Below are 18,673 nucleotides of genomic sequence, written 5' to 3' on the forward strand. Positions count from 1 at the left end.
CATCGCCATCTGCTGGTGTCCCTGCCTCACTGCAGTTGCTGCGCCCTCTCACCATCTCCATCTGCTGGTGTCCCTGCCTCACTGCAGTTACTGATTTGCACACCTGCCATACACCACCTCTCTCTCCCCCACACTGCCTCTTCACTCGAGTACAGACCCCCCATACACCACCCTCTCACCCCGTCACTGCCCCTCCACTGACCCCCCCATACACCAACCTCTCATCTCCACACAGCCCCCCTCCACTGACGCTCCATACACGACCCTCCCACCCTCACACTGCCCCCCTCCACTGACCCCCCATACACCACCCTCTCATCCCCACACTGCCCCTCCCTGACCCCCCATAAACCACCCTCCCACCCTCACACTGCCCCCCCCACTGATCCCCCATACACCACCATCTCACTCCCACACTGCCCCCTCCACTGACTCCCCCATACACCAAATTCTCACCCCCCCCCACACTACAGCCCCCCCCCCCCCGCCCCACCCAGCCCAAACAAGCGTCCTGCTCAGTGATTGCTCACTGTTTGGTGCTCCTGCTCCCCTAGGCCCGGCAAGTCAACTGTGAATGGCTTCACTGCACCTCTGTGCCGGTATTCCCGTTGGCAGTGCAGGTAGATGTTAATGGGATGAACGTAGGTCAGGACTACCAGGACTATGAATATAATGTCCAGCTGCATCGAAAAGGACAAGGAATAAAGATGAACAGAACGAGTTAGAGTTCAGGTAAAAGCAATCTGGAAACATTTTCATGGAATCATTGAATATTACAGCACAGTATGATGTCCATTCAGCCCATTGCCCTGTGATGCCTCATTCAATAAGTCGGTCCCATCCCCTGCTGTTCCCTCATATTCCGAAAAGAATTCTCCCTCAGCTTTTTGTCCCATTCCCTTTGGAAGAATACGAATGAATCACGATCCATGAGCCTCACAGGTGGTCGGTACCCAATCATTTATGTTTAATGCCAGCCTCGCTAGTTTCTGCAAGTAACTTCAAACTCTCATCTCTGGAACCATTCCAGTAAATCTCTTCTGTTCTATCACCAAAACTTTCAACAGTCTTCCTCAAATGTGGTGCCCAGAATTGGACCCAATATTCCTGTTGGGAGCCTAACTAGAGTTTGAGAAATGTTCGATATTAATTTGCTGGCTATGTAATCCACGCCTCTATTGATAAAGCTCAGGGTTTCCATCTGGCACCTGAACGGGTGGGGGAAGCGTAAATACAGCCCCACATACTGACCATTCATCCTCGGCTGCTGTGGAGATGCCCTCGAGGATCAACCCAGCCCAGCTAAAGGCATCAAGATCTCCCTCTGTATACCATGTCTCCAATGAATGATTCATCCAATGCCTCTCACTGTATCTGTAAATGTCTGGGTCAGATAACAGAGAGAACCAGACTTGTGATAGTCCCTGATACTCACATACAGAGGGTTGCCTTGCAGGGGTCCCTGGATCAGAGTGACGAAAGGGATCTGGAGCAGAGAGAAAGCAGCAGCAATAGCCAGTGCCAGACCATAAATCTTCCCAAAGTGGCAGGGAGGGAAGCTGCAGGGAACAAGTGGAGAGAGAAGGATGAGGTTCAGAAAATTACAGCAAATCTAAAACAGGATACAGGCCAATTGACAGTACAGGTACGAGCAGTCTTAATGCTCAACCAGCATTTCATCCCCCATGGGTTCAGGCAGCATCCCCTTAAGATCAACTAAACTGTTCAATGTAACAAATCCTAGAGGAAGCAAGATTCACAATCTCACCAGTCTTGTCTACATCACAGTGCTACGGGAGTCTGAATGTACTCCTGGTCTCAGAATCCCAGATCTAACAGTGTAACGGGAGTCTGAATGCACTCCTGGTCTCAGAATCCCAGATCTAACAGTGTAACGGGAGTCTGAATGTACGCCTTGTCTCAGAATCCCAGATCTAACAGTGTAACGGGAGACTGACTGTGCTCCTGGTCTCAGATTCCCTGATCTAAGAGTGTAACGGGAGTCTGAATGTACTTCTGGTCTCAGTATCCCAGATCTGACAGTGTAACGGGAGTCTGAATGCACTCCTGGTCTCAGAATCCCAGATCTGACAGTGTAACGGGAGTCTGAATGCACTCCTGGTCACAGTATCCCAGATCTGACAGTGTAACGGGAGTCTGAATGTACGCCTTGTCTCAGAATCCCAGATCTAACAGTGTAACGGGAGACTGACTGTGCTCCTGGTCTCAGATTCCCTGATCTAAGAGTGTAACGGGAGTCTGAATGTACTTCTGGTCTCAGTATCCCAGATCTGACAGTGTAACGGGAGTCTGAATGCACTCCTGGTCTCAGAATCCCAGATCTGACAGTGTAACGGGAGTCTGAATGCACTCCTGGTCACAGTATCCCAGATCTGACAGTGTAACGGGAGTCTGAATGCACTCCTGGTCTCAAAATCCCAGATCTAATAGCGTAACGGGAGTCTGAATACACTCCTGGTCTCAGATTCCCAGATCTAACAGTGTAACGGGAGTCTGAATGCACTCCTGGTCTCAGATTCCCAGATCTAGCAGTGTAACGGGAGTCCGAATGTACTCCTGGTCTCAGTATCCCAGATCTGACAGCGTAACGGGAGTCTGAATGTACTCCTGGTCTCAAAATCCCAGATCTAATAGCGTAACGGGAGTCTGAATGCACTTCTGGTCTCAGATTCCCAGATCTTACAGTGTAACGGGAGTCTGAATGTACTCCTGGTCTCAGAATCCCAGATCTAACCCTGTAATGGGAGTCTGAATGTACTCCTGGTCTCAAAATCCCAGATCTAATAGCGTAACGGGAGTCTGAATGCACTCCTGGTCTCAGTATCCCAGATCTGACAGTGTAACGGGAGTCTAAATGTACTCCTGGTCTCAAAATCCCAGATCTAATAGCGTAACGGGAGTCTGAATGCACTCCTGGTCTCAGTATCCCAGATCTGACAGTGTATCGGGAGTCTGAATGCACTCCTGGTCTCAGAATCCCAGATCTAACAATGTAACGGAAGTCCGAATGTACTCCTGGTCTCAGTATCCCAGATCTAACAGTGTAACGGGAGTCTGAATGTACTCCTGGTCTCAGAATCCCAGATCTGACAGTGTAACGGGAGTCTGAATGTACCCCTGGTCTCAGAATCCCAGATCTGACAGTGTAACGGGAGTCTGAATGCACTCCTGGTCTCAGTATCCCAGATCTAACAGTGTAATGGGAGTCTGAATGTACTCCTGGTCTCAGAATCCCAGATCTAACGGTGTAATGGGAGTCTGAATGTACTCCTGTTCATTGAATCCCAGACATAACAGTCGAACGGGAGTCTGAATGTATTCCTGGTCTCAGTATCCCAGATCTAACAGTGTAATGGGAGTCTGAATGCACTCCTGGTCTCAGAATCCCAGATCTAACCCTGTAATGGGAGTCTGAATGTACTCCTGGTCTCAGAATCCCAGATCTAACACTGTAATGGGAGTCTGAATGTACTCCTGGTCTCAGAATCCCAGATCTGACATTGTATCGGGAGTCTGAATGTACTCCTGGTCTCAGAATCCCAGATCTGACAGTGTATCGGCAGTCTGAATGTACTCCTGGTCTCAGTATCCCAGATCTGACAGTGTATCGGGAGTCTGAATGCACTCCTGGTCTCAGAATCCCAGATCTAACAATGTAACGGGAGTCCGAATGTACTCCTGGTCTCAGAATCCCAGATCTAACAGTGCAACGGGAGTCTGAATGTACTCCTGGTCTCAGAATCCCAGATCTAACCCTGTAATGGGAGTCTGAATGTACTCCTGGTCTCAGAATCCCAGATCTAACACTGTAATGGGAGTCTGAATGTACTCCTGGTCTCAGAATCCCAGATCTGACATTGTATCGGGAGTCTGAATGTACTCCTGGTCTCAGAATCCCAGATCTGACAGTGTATCGGCAGTCTGAATGTACTCCTGGTCTCAGTATCCCAGATCTGACAGTGTATCGGGAGTCTGAATGCACTCCTGGTCTCAGAATCCCAGATCTAACAATGTAACGGGAGTCCGAATGTACTCCTGGTCTCAGAATCCCAGATCTAACAGTGTAACGGGAGTCCGAAAGTACTCCTGGTCTCAGAATCCCAGATCTAACAGTGTAACGGGAGTCTGAATGTACTCCTGGTCTCAGAATCCCAGATCTAACAATGTAACGGGAGTCCGAAAGTACTCCTGGTCTCAGAATCCCAGATCTAACAGTGTAACGGGAGTCCGAAAGTACTCCTGGTCTCAGAATCCCAGATCTAACAGTGTAACGGGAGTCTGAATGTACTCCTGGTCTCAGAATCCCAGATCTAACAATGTAACGGGAGTCCGAAAGTACTCCTGGTCTCAGAATCCCAGATCTAACAGTGTAACGGGAGTCTGAATGTACTCCTGGTCTCAGAATCCCAGATCTAACAATGTAACGGGAGTCCGAAAGTACTCCTGGTCTCAGAATCCCAGATCTAACAGTGTAACGGGAGTCTGAATAAGTCTCACAATGGCAGATCTCATCATCTGTTTTTGTCACGCGACCCGGGACTGCATTTCCTGGATGTCATGGTCTAACTTACCCCATGGTGACGAATGTGGCATTACTCCCGAACATGAAGGCTCTGTTGATAACCTCCAGGACGAAGGTCAGGTACTGAACCTCGATCACAGGGATTGCAGCACAGACCGAAAACAGTGTACTCATTGTGCCGGTGATGACAAGAGAGAGCACCGCCAACTTCAAGTCAGCCAGTCTCTGTGCGGCATCCGAATCTGAGGGGGGGGACGAGAAAGGGAAGGAATTAGCAAGAAAACTCAATCAAGGCTTTCCCTGCTGAGAGACATAGACGATTCCCCCAAATCTACCCACTGCCCCGTCCATATCCCAACCTTCTCAGAGGGTGGGAAACACCCTCTCAAATCCTGTGACAGAGGGAGTGAATGTTGAATGTTTGTAGATGGGGTGCCGACAAGTGAGCTGTTTGTCCTGGATGCTGTCGAGCGTCTTGATTGTTGTTGGAGCTGCACCCATCCAGGCAAGTGGAGAGTATTCCATGACACTCCTGACTTGTGACTTGTGGACAGGCTTTGGGGAGTCAGGAGGTGAGTTACTCACTGCAGGATCCCGAGCCTCTGACCTGCTCTTGGAATCACGGTATTTATATGGCTACTCCAGTTCAGTTTCTGGTCAATGGTAACCCCTAGGATGGTGATAGTGGGGGATTCAGTGATGGTAATGCCATTGAATGTCAAGGGGAGATAGTTAGATTCTCTCTTGTTGGACATGGTCATTGTCTGGCACGGATGTGGTGTGAATGTTATTTGCCAATTAACAACCCATGCTTGACTGTTGTACATGACTTGTTTGTCTTGGACTGATTCTGCTTCTGAGCAGTCGCAAATGGTGCTGAACATTGTGCAATCATCAGTGAACATCCCCACTTCCACCTTGTGATTGAAGGAAGGTCATTGATGAAGCAGCTGAAGATGGTTGGGCCCAGGACACTACCCTGAGGAACTCCTGCAGTGATGTCCTGGAGCTCAGATGACTGACTTCCAAAAACCGCAACCATCTTCCTTTGTGCTAGGTATGACGCCGACCAGCAGTGAGTTTTCCCCCCTTCCCATTGACCTCAGTTTTGCTAGGGCTCCTCCGGCAAATCCTTCCTTGATGTCAAGGGCAGTCACCTCGAGTTCAGCTCTTTTGCCCATGTTTGAATCAAGTCTGTAATGAGGCTGAGTGGCTCTGGCAGAACCCAAACTGAGCGTCACTGAGCATGTGATTGCTCAGAAAGTGCTGCTTGATAGCACCGTCAATGACACCTTCCATCACTTTACTGATGATCGAGAGTCGACTGATGGGGCGGTAATTGGCCAGAATTAGTTGTCCTGTTTTTTTGTAGGCAGGGCATACCTGAGCATTTTCCACACTCTCGGGTAGTTGCCACTGTGGTAGCTACACTGGAAGAACATGGACAATGACACATCTAGATGTTACACACACATCGTCAGCAATATAGCTGGAATGTTGTCAGGACACATCAGCTAGTTGTGACAGACACATAGTCAGCAATATAGCTGGAATGTTGTCAGGACACATCAGCTAATTGTTACACAAACATTGAATTATAAGCAGAGTGAGGGTGGGAGGTGGCAATCAGCAGAATGTGTCCTTGACCATGTTTGACCTGATACCGTGAGACTTCATGGGGACCAGATTCAATGTTAAAGACGACTCCGTCCCGACTGTATACAAAGTTATGTCCACATCTAGTGGCTCTGTCCTGCCAGTGGGACAGGACAGGTTGGTGATGGAGGTGGCTGGGACATTTTCTTCAACATACTACTTGGTCAGTCTGATGGGACACGCTGTTGCTTGACTTGTATGTGGGAAAGTTCTCCTAATTTTTAGTAAAGACGACCTCACAGGTTTGACTGCAGCAATTCGACAACTGGCTATTCCGCCTTTGACGGCTTCTTCTAAAACCCGCGACCTCTACCTCCCAGAAGGATAAGGGCAGCAGACAGATCGAAACACCACCACCTGCAAGTTCCCCTCCAAGTCACACACCATCCTGACTTGGAACTATATTGCCGTTCCTTCACTGTCACTGGGTCAAAATCCTGGAACTCCCTTCCTAACAGCACTGTGGGTGTACCATGGACTGCAGCGGTTCAAGAAGGCAGTTCACCACCACCTTCTCAAGGGCTATTAGGGATGTGCAATAAATGGTGGATTTTCACATCACATGAACAAATAAAGAAAATGTGTATCAGCAAAAAATAATGGCCCTGGAGAGAGTGGGGGAAGGGGGGAGGGAACTACCTCAAATCCCTCGTAACCCAATGGTCCTGGGAAGAGTGGGGGAGGGGGGAAAAACGTCAAATCCCTCGTAACCCAATGGTCCTGGAGAGAGTGGGGGAAGGGGGGAGGGAACTACCTCAAATCCCTCGTAACCCAATGGTCCTGGAGAGAGTGGCGGAAGGGGGGGCGCGGTAAGGTAGCTACCTCAAATCCATTGTACATCAATGGTCCTGGGGAGAGTGGAGGAATGGGGGTGGGGGGAACTACAACAAATACATCTGGATTACCTGTGACTGGGAGGGATCTGAGTGATCACAGCTGGATTACCTGGGACTGGGCGGCAGCTGAGTGTTCACAGCTGGATTACCTGAGACTGGGTGGGAGCTGAGTGATCACAGCTGGGTTACCTGAGACTGGGTGGGAGCTGAGTGATCACAGCTGGATTGCCTGAGACTGGGAGGGAGCTGAGTGATCACAGCTGGATTACCTGAGACTGGGAGGCAGCTGAGTGATCACAGCTGGATTACCTGAGACTGGGAGGGAGCTGAGTGTTCAAAGCTGGATTACCTGAGACTGGGAGGGATCTGAGTGATCACAGCTGGATTACCTGATACTGGGAGGGAGCTGAGTGTTCACAGCTGGATTTCCTGAGACTGTGAGGCAGCTGAGTGATCACAGCTGGATTACCTGAGACTGGGAGGGAGCTGAGTGATCACAGCTGGATTACCTGAGACTGGGAGGCAGCAGAGTGATCACAGCTGGATTACCTGAGACTGGGAGGGAGCTGAGTGATCACAGCTGCTTTGCCTGAGACTGGAAGGGAGCTGAGTGATCACAGCTGGATTACCTGAGACTGGGAGGGAGCTGAGTGATCACAGCTGGATTACCTGAGACTGGGAGGGAGCTGAGTGATCACAGCTGGATTACCTGAGACTGGGAGGGAGATGAGTGATCACATCTGCTTTGCCTGAGACTGGAAGGGAGCTGAGTGTTCACAGCTGGATTACCTGAGACTGGGAGGGAGCTGAGTGTTCACAGCTGGATTACCTGAGACTGGGAGGGAGCTGAGTGTTCACAGCTGGATTACCTGAGACTGGCAGGGAGCTGAGTGGTCACAGCTGGATTACCTGAGACAGGGAAGGAGCTGAGTGTTCACAGCTGGATTACCTGAGACTGGGAGGGAGCTGAGTGATCACAGCTGTATTACCTCAGACTGGGAGGGAGCTGAGTGATCACAGCTGCTTTGCCGGAGACTGGAAGGCAGCTGAGCGATCACAGCTGGATTACCTCAGACTGGGAGGAAGCTGAGTGATCACAGCTGGGTTACCTGAGACTGGGAGGTGCTGAGGGATCACAGCTGGATTACCTGAGACTGGGAGGGAGCTGAGTGATCACAGCTGTATTACCTGAGACTAGGAGGGAGCTGAGTGATCACAGCTGGATTACCTGAGACTTGGAGGGTGCTGAGTGATCACAGCTGGATTACCTGAGACTGGGAGGGAGCTGAGTGATCACAGCTGGATTACCTCAGACTGGGAGGGAGCTGAGTGTTCGCAGCTGGATTACCTGAGACTGGGAGGGAGCTGAGTGATCACAGCTGTATTACCTGAGACTGGGAGGGAGCTGAGTGATCACAGCTGGATTACCTGAGACTGGGAGGGAGCTGAGTGATCACAGCTGGATTACCTGAGACTGGGAGGGAGCTGAGTGATCACAGCTGGATTACCTGTGACTGGGAGGGAGCTGAGTGATCACAGCTGCTTTGCCTGAGACTGGAAGGGAGCTGAGTGTTCACAGCTGGATTACCTGAGACTGGGAGGGAGCTGAGTGTTCACAGCTGGATTACCTGAGACTGGGAGGGAGCTGAGTGTTCACAGCTGGATTACCTGAGACTGGGAGGGAGCTGAGTGTTCACAGCTGGATTACCTGAGACTGGGAGGGAGCTGAGTGTTCACAGCTGGATTACCTGAGACTGGGAGGGAGCTGGTGATCACAGCTGGATTTACTGAGACTGGGAGGGAGCTGAGTGATCAGAGCTGCTTTGCCTGAGACTGGAAGGGAGCTGAGTGATCACAGCTGGATTACCTCAGAGTGGGAGGAAGCTGAGTGATCACAGCTGGATTACCTCAGACTGGGAGGGAGCTGAGTGTTCACAGCTGGATTACCTTAAACTGGGAGGGAGCTGAGTGATCACAGCTGGATTACCTGAGACTGGGAGGAAGCTGAGTGATCACAGCTGGATTACCTGAGACTGCGAGGGAGCTGAGTGATCACAGCTGGATTACCTTAAACTGGGAGGGAGCTGAGTGATCACAACTGGATTACCTGAGACTGGGAGGGAGCTGAGTGATCACAGCTGGATTACCTGAGACTGGGAGGGAGGTGAGTGGTCACAGCTGGATTACCTTAAACTGGGAGGGAGCTGAGTGATCACAGCTGGATTACCTGAGACTGGGAGGGTGCTGAGTGATCACAGCTGGATTACCTGAGATTGGGAGGGTGCTGAGTGATTACAGCTGGATTACCTGAGACTGGGAGGATGCTGAGTGATCACAGCTGGATTACCTGAGACTGGGAGGGAGCTGAGTGATCACAGCTGGATTACCTGAGACTGGGAGGGAGCTGAGTGATCACAGCTGGATTACCTGAGACTAGGAGGGAGCTGAGTGATCACAGCTGGATTACCTGAGACTTGGAGGGTGCTGAGTGATCACAGCTGGATTACCTGAGACTGGGAGGGAGCTGAGTGATCACAGCTGGATTACCTCAGACTGGGAGGGAGCTGAGTGTTCGCAGCTGGATTACCTGAGACTGGGAGGGAGCTGAGTGATCACAGCTGTATTACCTGAGACTGGGAGGGAGCTGAGTGATCACAGCTGGATTACCTGAGACTGGGAGGGAGCTGAGTGATCACAGCTGGATTACCTGAGACTGGGAGGGAGCTGAGTGATCACAGCTGGATTACCTGTGACTGGGAGGGAGCTGAGTGATCACAGCTGCTTTGCCTGAGACTGGAAGGGAGCTGAGTGTTCACAGCTGGATTACCTGAGACTGGGAGGGAGCTGAGTGTTCACAGCTGGATTACCTGAGACTGGGAGGGAGCTGAGTGTTCACAGCTGGATTACCTGAGACTGGGAGGGAGCTGAGTGTTCACAGCTGGATTACCTGAGACTGGGAGGGAGCTGGTGATCACAGCTGGATTTACTGAGACTGGGAGGGAGCTGAGTGATCAGAGCTGCTTTGCCTGAGACTGGAAGGGAGCTGAGTGATCACAGCTGGATTACCTTAAACTGGGAGGGAGCTGAGTGATCACAACTGGATTACCTGAGACTGGGAGGGAGCTGAGTGATCACAGCTGGATTACCTGAGACTGGGAGGGAGGTGAGTGGTCACAGCTGGATTACCTTAAACTGGGAGGGAGCTGAGTGATCACAGCTGGATTACCTGAGACTGGGAGGGTGCTGAGTGATCACAGCTGGATTACCTGAGATTGGGAGGGTGCTGAGTGATTACAGCTGGATTACCTGAGACTGGGAGGATGCTGAGTGATCACAGCTGGATTACCTGAGACTGGGAGGGAGCTGAGTGATCACAGCTGGATTACCTGAGACTGGGAGGGAGCTGAGTGATCACAGCTGGATTACCTGAGACTAGGAGGGAGCTGAGTGATCACAGCTGGATTACCTGAGACTTGGAGGGTGCTGAGTGATCACAGCTGGATTACCTGAGACTGGGAGGGAGCTGAGTGATCACAGCTGGATTACCTCAGACTGGGAGGGAGCTGAGTGTTCGCAGCTGGATTACCTGAGACTGGGAGGGAGCTGAGTGATCACAGCTGTATTACCTGAGACTGGGAGGGAGCTGAGTGATCACAGCTGGATTACCTGAGACTGGGAGGGAGCTGAGTGATCACAGCTGGATTACCTGAGACTGGGAGGGAGCTGAGTGATCACAGCTGGATTACCTGTGACTGGGAGGGAGCTGAGTGATCACAGCTGCTTTGCCTGAGACTGGAAGGGAGCTGAGTGTTCACAGCTGGATTACCTGAGACTGGGAGGGAGCTGAGTGTTCACAGCTGGATTACCTGAGACTGGGAGGGAGCTGAGTGTTCACAGCTGGATTACCTGAGACTGGGAGGGAGCTGAGTGTTCACAGCTGGATTACCTGAGACTGGGAGGGAGCTGGTGATCACAGCTGGATTTACTGAGACTGGGAGGGAGCTGAGTGATCAGAGCTGCTTTGCCTGAGACTGGAAGGGAGCTGAGTGATCACAGCTGGATTACCTCAGAGTGGGAGGAAGCTGAGTGATCATAGCTGGGTTACCTGAGACTGGGAGGTGCTGAGTGATCACAGCTGGATTACCTGAGACTGGGAGGGAGCTGAGTGATCACAGCTGGATTATCTGAGACTGGGAGGGAGCTGAGTGATCACAGCTGGATTACCTCAGACTGGGAGGGAGCTGAGTGTTCACAGCTGGATTACCTGAGACTGGGAGGGAGCTCAGTGATCACAGCTGTATTACCTGAGACTGGGAGGGAGCTGAGTGATCACAGCTGGATTACCTGAGACTGGGAGGGAGCTGAGTGATCACAGCTGGATTACCTGAGACTGGGAGGGAGCTGAGTGATCACAGCTGGATTACCTGAGACTGGGAGGGAGCTGAGTGATCACAGCTGGATTACCTGAGACTGGGAGGGAGCTGAGTGGTCACAGCTGGATTACCTCAGACTGGGAGGGAGCTGAGTGTTCACAGCTGGATTACCTTAAACTGGGAGGGAGCTGAGTGATCACAGCTGGATTACCTGAGACTGGGAGGGAGCTGAGTGATCACAGCTGGATTACCTGAGACTGCGAGGGAGCTGAGTGATCACAGCTGGATTACCTTAAACTGGGAGGGAGCTGAGTGATCACAACTGGATTACCTGAGACTGGGAGGGAGCTGAGTGATCACAGCTGGATTACCTGAGACTGGGAGGGAGGTGAGTGGTCACAGCTGGATTACCTTAAACTGGGAGGGAGCTGAGTGATCACAGCTGGATTACCTGAGACTGGGAGGGTGCTGAGTGATCACAGCTGGATTACCTGAGACTGGGAGGGTGCTGAGTGATTACAGCTGGATTACCTGAGACTGGGAGGATGCTGAGTGATCACAGCTGGATTACCTGAGACTGGGAGGGTGCTGAGTGTTCACAGCCGGATTACCTGATACTGGGAGGGAGCTGAGTGATCACAGCTGGATTACCTGAGACTGGGAGGGAGCTGAGTGATCACAGCTGGATTACCTGAGACTGGGAGGGAGCTGAGTGATCTCAGCTGGATTACCTGAGACTGGGAGGGAGCTGAGTGATCACAGCTGGATTACCTGAGACTGGGAGGGAGCTGAGTGGTCACAGCTGGATTACCTCAGACTGGGAGGGAGCTGAGTGTTCACAGCTGGATTACCTTAAACTGGGAGGGAGCTGAGTGATCACAGCTGGATTACCTGAGACTGGGAGGGAGCTGAGTGATCACAGCTGGATTACCTGAGACTGCGAGGGAGCTGAGTGATCACAGCTGGATTACCTTAAACTGGGAGGGAGCTGAGTGATCACAACTGGATTACCTGAGACTGGGAGGGAGCTGAGTGATCACAGCTGGATTACCTGAGACTGGGAGGGAGGTGAGTGGTCACAGCTGGATTACCTTAAACTGGGAGGGAGCTGAGTGATCACAGCTGGATTACCTGAGACTGGGAGGGTGCTGAGTGATCACAGCTGGATTACCTGAGATTGGGAGGGTGCTGAGTGATTACAGCTGGATTACCTGAGACTGGGAGGATGCTGAGTGATCACAGCTGGATTACCTGAGACTGGGAGGGTGCTGAGTGTTCACAGCTGGATTACCTGATACTGGGAGGGAGCTGAGTGATTACAGCTGGATTACCTGAGGCAGCTTCTGCCTGTCTGTTCTTGCGTTTTTGCCATTCGATAATCAGCCCATTCCAGGGAGCACAGAAAATGCCAAACAACTGTGTGTAAGCGAAGCCATTTGTCACCCTGCTGACTGAAGGGGAAAGTTAATGTTATAAACATGGAGAAAGAGAGGAGACAAAGAGTGACAGACACACAGGGTGGAATACCGAGTTATAGAAATGGTATAAAAGAACACACCAAACATCCATTTGCTGTATTTTCCTCACTCATATGTGTAGCTTTTCCAGAAATGAATTTTCAGATTCCAGTGTTGGTGTGGATTGGGATACATGTCTTGGGGAGGATTGGGTTACCTGGCTCAGGATGGATTGAGATGCATGTCTCGGGGAGGATTGGGTTACGTTATTCAGGGTGGATTGGGATCCATGTCTTGGGGAGGATTGGGTTATCTGACTCAGGGTGGGTTGGGATCCATGTATTGGGGAGGATTGGGTTACCTGACTCAGGGTGGATTGGGATCCATGTCTCAGGGAGGATTGGGTTACGTTATTCAGGGTGGATTGGGATCCATGTCTTGGGGAGGATTGGGTTATCTTACTCAGGGTGGATTGGGATCCATGTCTTGGGGAGGATTGGGTTACCTGGCTCAGGATGGATTGAGATGCATGTCTCGGGGACGATTGGGTTACGTTATTCAGGGTGGATTGGGATCCATGTCTTGGGGAGGATTGGGTTACCTGACTCAGGGTGGATTGGGATCCATGTCTCAGGGAGGATTGGGTTACCTGGCTCAGGATGGATTGAGATGCATGTCTCGGGGAGGATTGGGTTACGTTATTCAGGGTGGATTGGGATCCATGTCTTGGGGAGGATTGGGTTATCTGACTCAGGGTGGATTGGGATCCATGTCTTGGGGAGGATTGGGTTATCTGACTCAGGATGGATTGGGATCCACGTCTTGGGGAGGATTGGGTTACGTTATTCAGGGTGGATTGGGATCCATGTCTTGGGGAGGATTGGGTTACCTGACTCAGGGTGGATTGGGATCCATGTCTCGGGGAGGATTGGGTTACCTGACTCAGGGTGGATTGGGATCCATGTCTCATGGAGGATTGGGTTACCTGGCTCAGGATGGATTGGGATACATGTCTCGGGGAGGATTGGGTTACCTGACTCAGGGTGGATTGGGATACATGTCTTGGGGAGGATTGGGTTACCTGACTCAGGGTGGATTGGGATCCATGTCTCGGGGAGGATTGGGTTACCTGACTCAGGGTGGATTGGGATCCATGTCTCATGGAGGATTGGGTTACCTGGCTCAGGATGGATTGGGATCCATGTCTCGGGGAGGATTGGGTTACCTGACTCAGGATGGATTGGGATACATGTCTCGGGGAGGATTGGGTTACCTGACTCAGGATGGATTGGGATCCATGTCTCATGGAGGATTGGGTTACCTGACTCAGGGTGGATTGGGATACATGTCTTGGGGTGTATTGGGATACGAGTCTCATTGTGGAATGTGATAAGGGTCTCAGTTCGGATTGGGATAAGGATCTCAATGTGGATTGTAGGAGCATCGGAGCAACAGTAGGCCATTTAGCCTGTCGAGCCTGCTCCGCCATTCAATGAGATCATCGCTGATCATCTAACCCAACCCTATCCCCATGTCTCTTGATGCCATTAGTATCCAAATATCTCTGGTTTTCTGTCTTGAACATGTTCAATGATTGATCATCCACAGCCTCTGAGATAGAGAATTCCACAGATTTATCACCCTCTGAGTGAAGAAATTCCTCCTCATCTCAGTCTTCAATGGCCTGCCCTTTATTCTGAGACTGTGTCTCTGGGTCTAGACTCAACAGCCAAAGGGAAACATCCCATGTACATCCACCCTGTCACACCTTTGTAATTTTCAATGAGATCACCTCTCAATTCTTTGAAACTCTATCGAATGCAGACCAAGTTTCTGCAATCTCTCCTCATAACACAATCCCGCCATCCCAGGGATTAGTCTGCTGAAACTCTGTTGCATTCCCTCTACGGCAAGTATATCCTTCCTTAGATAATGAGACCAGAACTGTAGACAATACTCCAGGTGCGGTCTCACCAAGGCTCTATACAATTGCAGCAAGACATCTATATTCCTCTACTCAAAATCCCCTTGCAATGAAGGCCAACAGACCATCTGACGTCCTAACTGCTTGCTGCACCTGCATACTAGCTTTTAGTGACTCATGAACAAAAACACCCAGGTCTCTTTGGACATCAACACTTCCCAACATCTCACCATTTAAGAAATACTCTGTCTTTCTGTTGTTTATTCCCAAAGTGAATCACTTCACACTTATTCACATTATATTGCATCTGCCTTGTTCTTGTCCATTCACTTAGCCTGTTCAAATCCCTTTGAACCTCTTTGCATCCTCCTCACAACTTGCATTCCGTCCTAGTTTTGTGTCATCAGCAATTTTGGAAATATTAAAATTGGTCCCAATTTCCAATTAATTTGAATAGATTGCAAACAGCTGTGGCCCCAGCACTGACCCTTGTGGTACCCCCCTAGTAACAGCCTGCCATCCTGAGAATGACCCGTTTACTCCTACTCTCTACTTTCAGTCTGTTAACCAATTCTCAATCCATACCAGTATATTACCGTCAATCCCACCTGCTCTAATTTTGTTCACTAACCTGTGTGGGACCTTATCAAAAGCCTTCTGCAAATCCAAATTCACCACAGCCACTGGTTCACCTTTATCTATGCTACAAATAACATCCTCAAAAAACTCCAACAATTTGTCAAACATGATTTCCCTTTCATAAATCCATGCTGATAGAAATATCGACATCGAAACATAGAAAATAGGAGCAGGAGCAGGCCATTCGGCCCTTCGAGCCTCCTCTGCCGTTCATTATGATCATGGCTAATCATCCAACTCAGTAACCTGTTCCCACTTTCGCCCCATATCCTTTGATCCCTTTAAACATAAGGGCTATATCTAACTACTTCCTGAAAACATACAATGTTTTGGCCTCAACTGCTTTCTGTGGTAGTGAATTCCACAGGCTCACCACTCTCTGGGTGAAGACATTTCTCCTCATCTCAGTCCTGAAAGGTTTACCTCGTTTCCTTAGACTATGGCTCATGGTTCTGGATTCCCCACCATCGGGAACATCCTTCCTGCATCTACTGTGTCAAGTCCTGTTAGAATTTTATAGATTTCTATGAGATCCCCCCTCACTCTTCAGTACTCCAGCGAATATAATCCTAACCGACTCAATCTCTCCTCATATGTCAGTCCCACCATCCCAGGAATCAGTCTGGTAAACCGTCGCTGCACTCCCTCCATAGCAAGAACATCCTTCCTCAGATACAGTCTCAGTGTGGATTGTGATACAGTCTCTGTGTGGATTGTAATACAGTCTCAGTGTGGATTGGGATACAGTCTCAGTGTGGATTGTGATACAGTCTCAGTGTGGATTGTGATACAGGTCTCAGTGTGGATTGTGATACAGTCTCAGTGTGGATTGTGATATAGTCTCAGTGTGGATTGTGATACAGTCTCTGTGTGGATTGTAATACAGTCACAGTGTGGATTGACATACAGTCTCACTTTGGATTGTGATACAGTCTCAGTGTGGATTGTGATACAGTCTCAGTGTGGATTGTGATACAGGTCTAAGTGTGGATTGGGATACAGACTCAGTGTGGATTGTGATACAGTCTCAGTGTGGATTGTGATACAGTCTCAGTGTGGATTGTGATACAGTCTCAATGTGGATTGTGATACAGTCTCAGTGTGGATTGTGATACAGTCTCAGTGTGGATTGTGATACAGTCTCTGTGTGGATTGTGATACAGTCTCAGTGTGGATTGATATACAGTCTCAGTTTGGATTGTGATACAGTCTCAGTGTGGATTGTGATACAGTCTCAGTGTGGATTGTGATACAGGTCTAAGTGTGGATTGGAATACAGACTCAGTGTGGATTGTGATACAGTCTCAGTGTGGATTGTGATACAGTCTAAGTGTGGATTGTGCTACAGGTCTCAATGTGGATTGTGAGACAGTCTCAGTGTGGATTGTGATACAGTCTCAGTGTGGATTGTGATATAGTCTCAGTGTGGATTGTGATACAGTCTCAGTGTGGATTGTGATACAGGTCTAAGTGTGGATTGGGATACAGACTCAGTGTGGATTGTGATACAGTCTCAGTGTGGATTGTGATACAGTCTCAGTGTGGATTGTGATACAGGTCTAAGTGTGGATTGGGATACAGACTCAGTGTGGATTGTGATACAGTCTCAGTGTGGATTGTGATACAGTCTAAGTGTGGATTGTGCTACAGGTCTCAAAGTGGATTGAAAGACAGTCTCAGTGTGGATTGTGATGCAGTCTCAGTGTGGATTGTGATACTGGTCTCAGTGTGGATTGTGATACAGTCTCAGTGTGGATTGTGATACAGTCTCAGTGTGGATTGTGATACTGGTCTCAGTGTGGATTGTGATACAGTCTCAGTGTGGATTGTGATATAGTCTCAGTGTGGATTGGGTTACAGGTCTCAGTGTGGGTTGTGTTACAGGTCTCAGTGTGGATTGTGATACAGTCTCAGTGTGGATTGTGATACAGGTCTCAGTGTGGATTGTGATTCAGGTCTCAGTGTGGATTGTGATACAGTCTCAGTGTGGATTGGGATACAGGTCTCAGTGTGGATTGTGATTCAGGTCTCAGTGTGGATTGTGATACAGTCTCAGTGTGGATTGTGATACTGGTCTCAGTGTGGATTGGTATATAGTCACAGTGTGGATTGTGATACAGTCTCAGTGTGGATTGTGATGCAGTCTCAGTGTGGATTGTGATACTGGTCTCAGTGTGGATTGTGATACAGTCTCAGAGTGGATTGTGATACAGGTCTCAGTGTGGATTGTGATACAGTCTCAGTGTGGATTGTGATACAGGTCTCAGTGTGGATTGTGATACAGTCTCAGTGTGGATTGTGATATAGTCTCAGTGTGGATTGTGATACAGTCTCTGTGTGCATTGTAATACAGTCTCAGTGTGGATTGACATACAGTCTCAGTTTGGATTGTGATACAGTCTCAGTGTGGATTGCGATACAGTCTCAGTGTGGATTGTGATACAGGTCTAAGTGTGGATTGGGATACAGACTCAGTGTGGATTGTGATACAGTCTCAGTTTGGATTGTGATACAGTCTCAGTGTGGATTGTGATACAGTCTCAATGTGGATTGTGATACAGTCTCAGTGTGGATTGTGATACAGTCTCAGTGTGGATTGTGATACAGTCTCTGTGTGGATTGTAATACAGTCTCAGTGTGGATTGACATACAGTCTCAGTTTGGATTGTGATACAGTCTCAGTGTGGATTGTGATACAGTCTCAGTGTGGATTGTGATACAGGTCTAAGTGTGGATTGGAATACAGACTCAGTGTGGATTGTGATACAGTCTCAGTGTGGATTGTGATACAGTCTAAGTGTGGATTGTGCTACAGGTCTCAATGTGGATTGTGAGACAGTCTCAGTGTGGATTGTGATGCAGTCTCAGTGTGGATTGTGATATAGTCTCAGTGTGGATTGTGATACAGTCTCAGTGTGGATTGTGATATAGTCTCAGTGTGGATTGACATACAGTCTCAGTTTGGATTGTGATACAGTCTCAGTGTGGATTGTGATACAGTCTGAGTATGGATTGTGATACAGGTCTAAGTGTGGATTGGGATACAGACTCAGTGTGGATTGTGATACAGTCTCAGTGCGGATTGTGATACAGTCTAAGTGTGGATTGTGCTACAGGTCACAATGTGGATTGTGAGACAGTCTCAGTGTGGATTGTGATGCAGTCTCAGTGTGGATTGTGATACTGGTCTCAGTGTGGATTGTGATACAGTCTCAGTGTGGATTGTGATACAGTCTCAGTGTGGA

At 49.5% G+C, this 18,673-nt stretch overlaps 1 protein-coding gene across 1 annotated transcript in view; it reads right to left on the reverse strand.

Annotated features, from left to right (window-relative positions):
* Window positions 1–501: 501 nt before the first annotated feature.
* The window catches only part of LOC137345274 (equilibrative nucleobase transporter 1-like), a 250,735-nt gene continuing 232,563 nt past the window's right edge, over window positions 502–18,673 (reverse strand). The window contains exons 10-13 of the mRNA XM_068008750.1: window positions 12,740–12,859; window positions 4,593–4,785; window positions 1,436–1,559; window positions 502–680 (exon numbers count right to left, since the gene is read on the reverse strand). Of these exons, the coding sequence (XP_067864851.1) occupies window positions 516–680; window positions 1,436–1,559; window positions 4,593–4,785; window positions 12,740–12,859 (602 nt within the window). The 3' untranslated portion in view covers window positions 502–515. The remainder of the gene's footprint in view (window positions 681–1,435; window positions 1,560–4,592; window positions 4,786–12,739; window positions 12,860–18,673) is intronic.

The sequence above is a fragment of the Heterodontus francisci genome, chromosome 28, assembly GCF_036365525.1.
Source record: "Heterodontus francisci isolate sHetFra1 chromosome 28, sHetFra1.hap1, whole genome shotgun sequence".
In the NCBI taxonomy this organism is placed as follows: Eukaryota; Metazoa; Chordata; class Chondrichthyes; order Heterodontiformes; family Heterodontidae; genus Heterodontus; species Heterodontus francisci.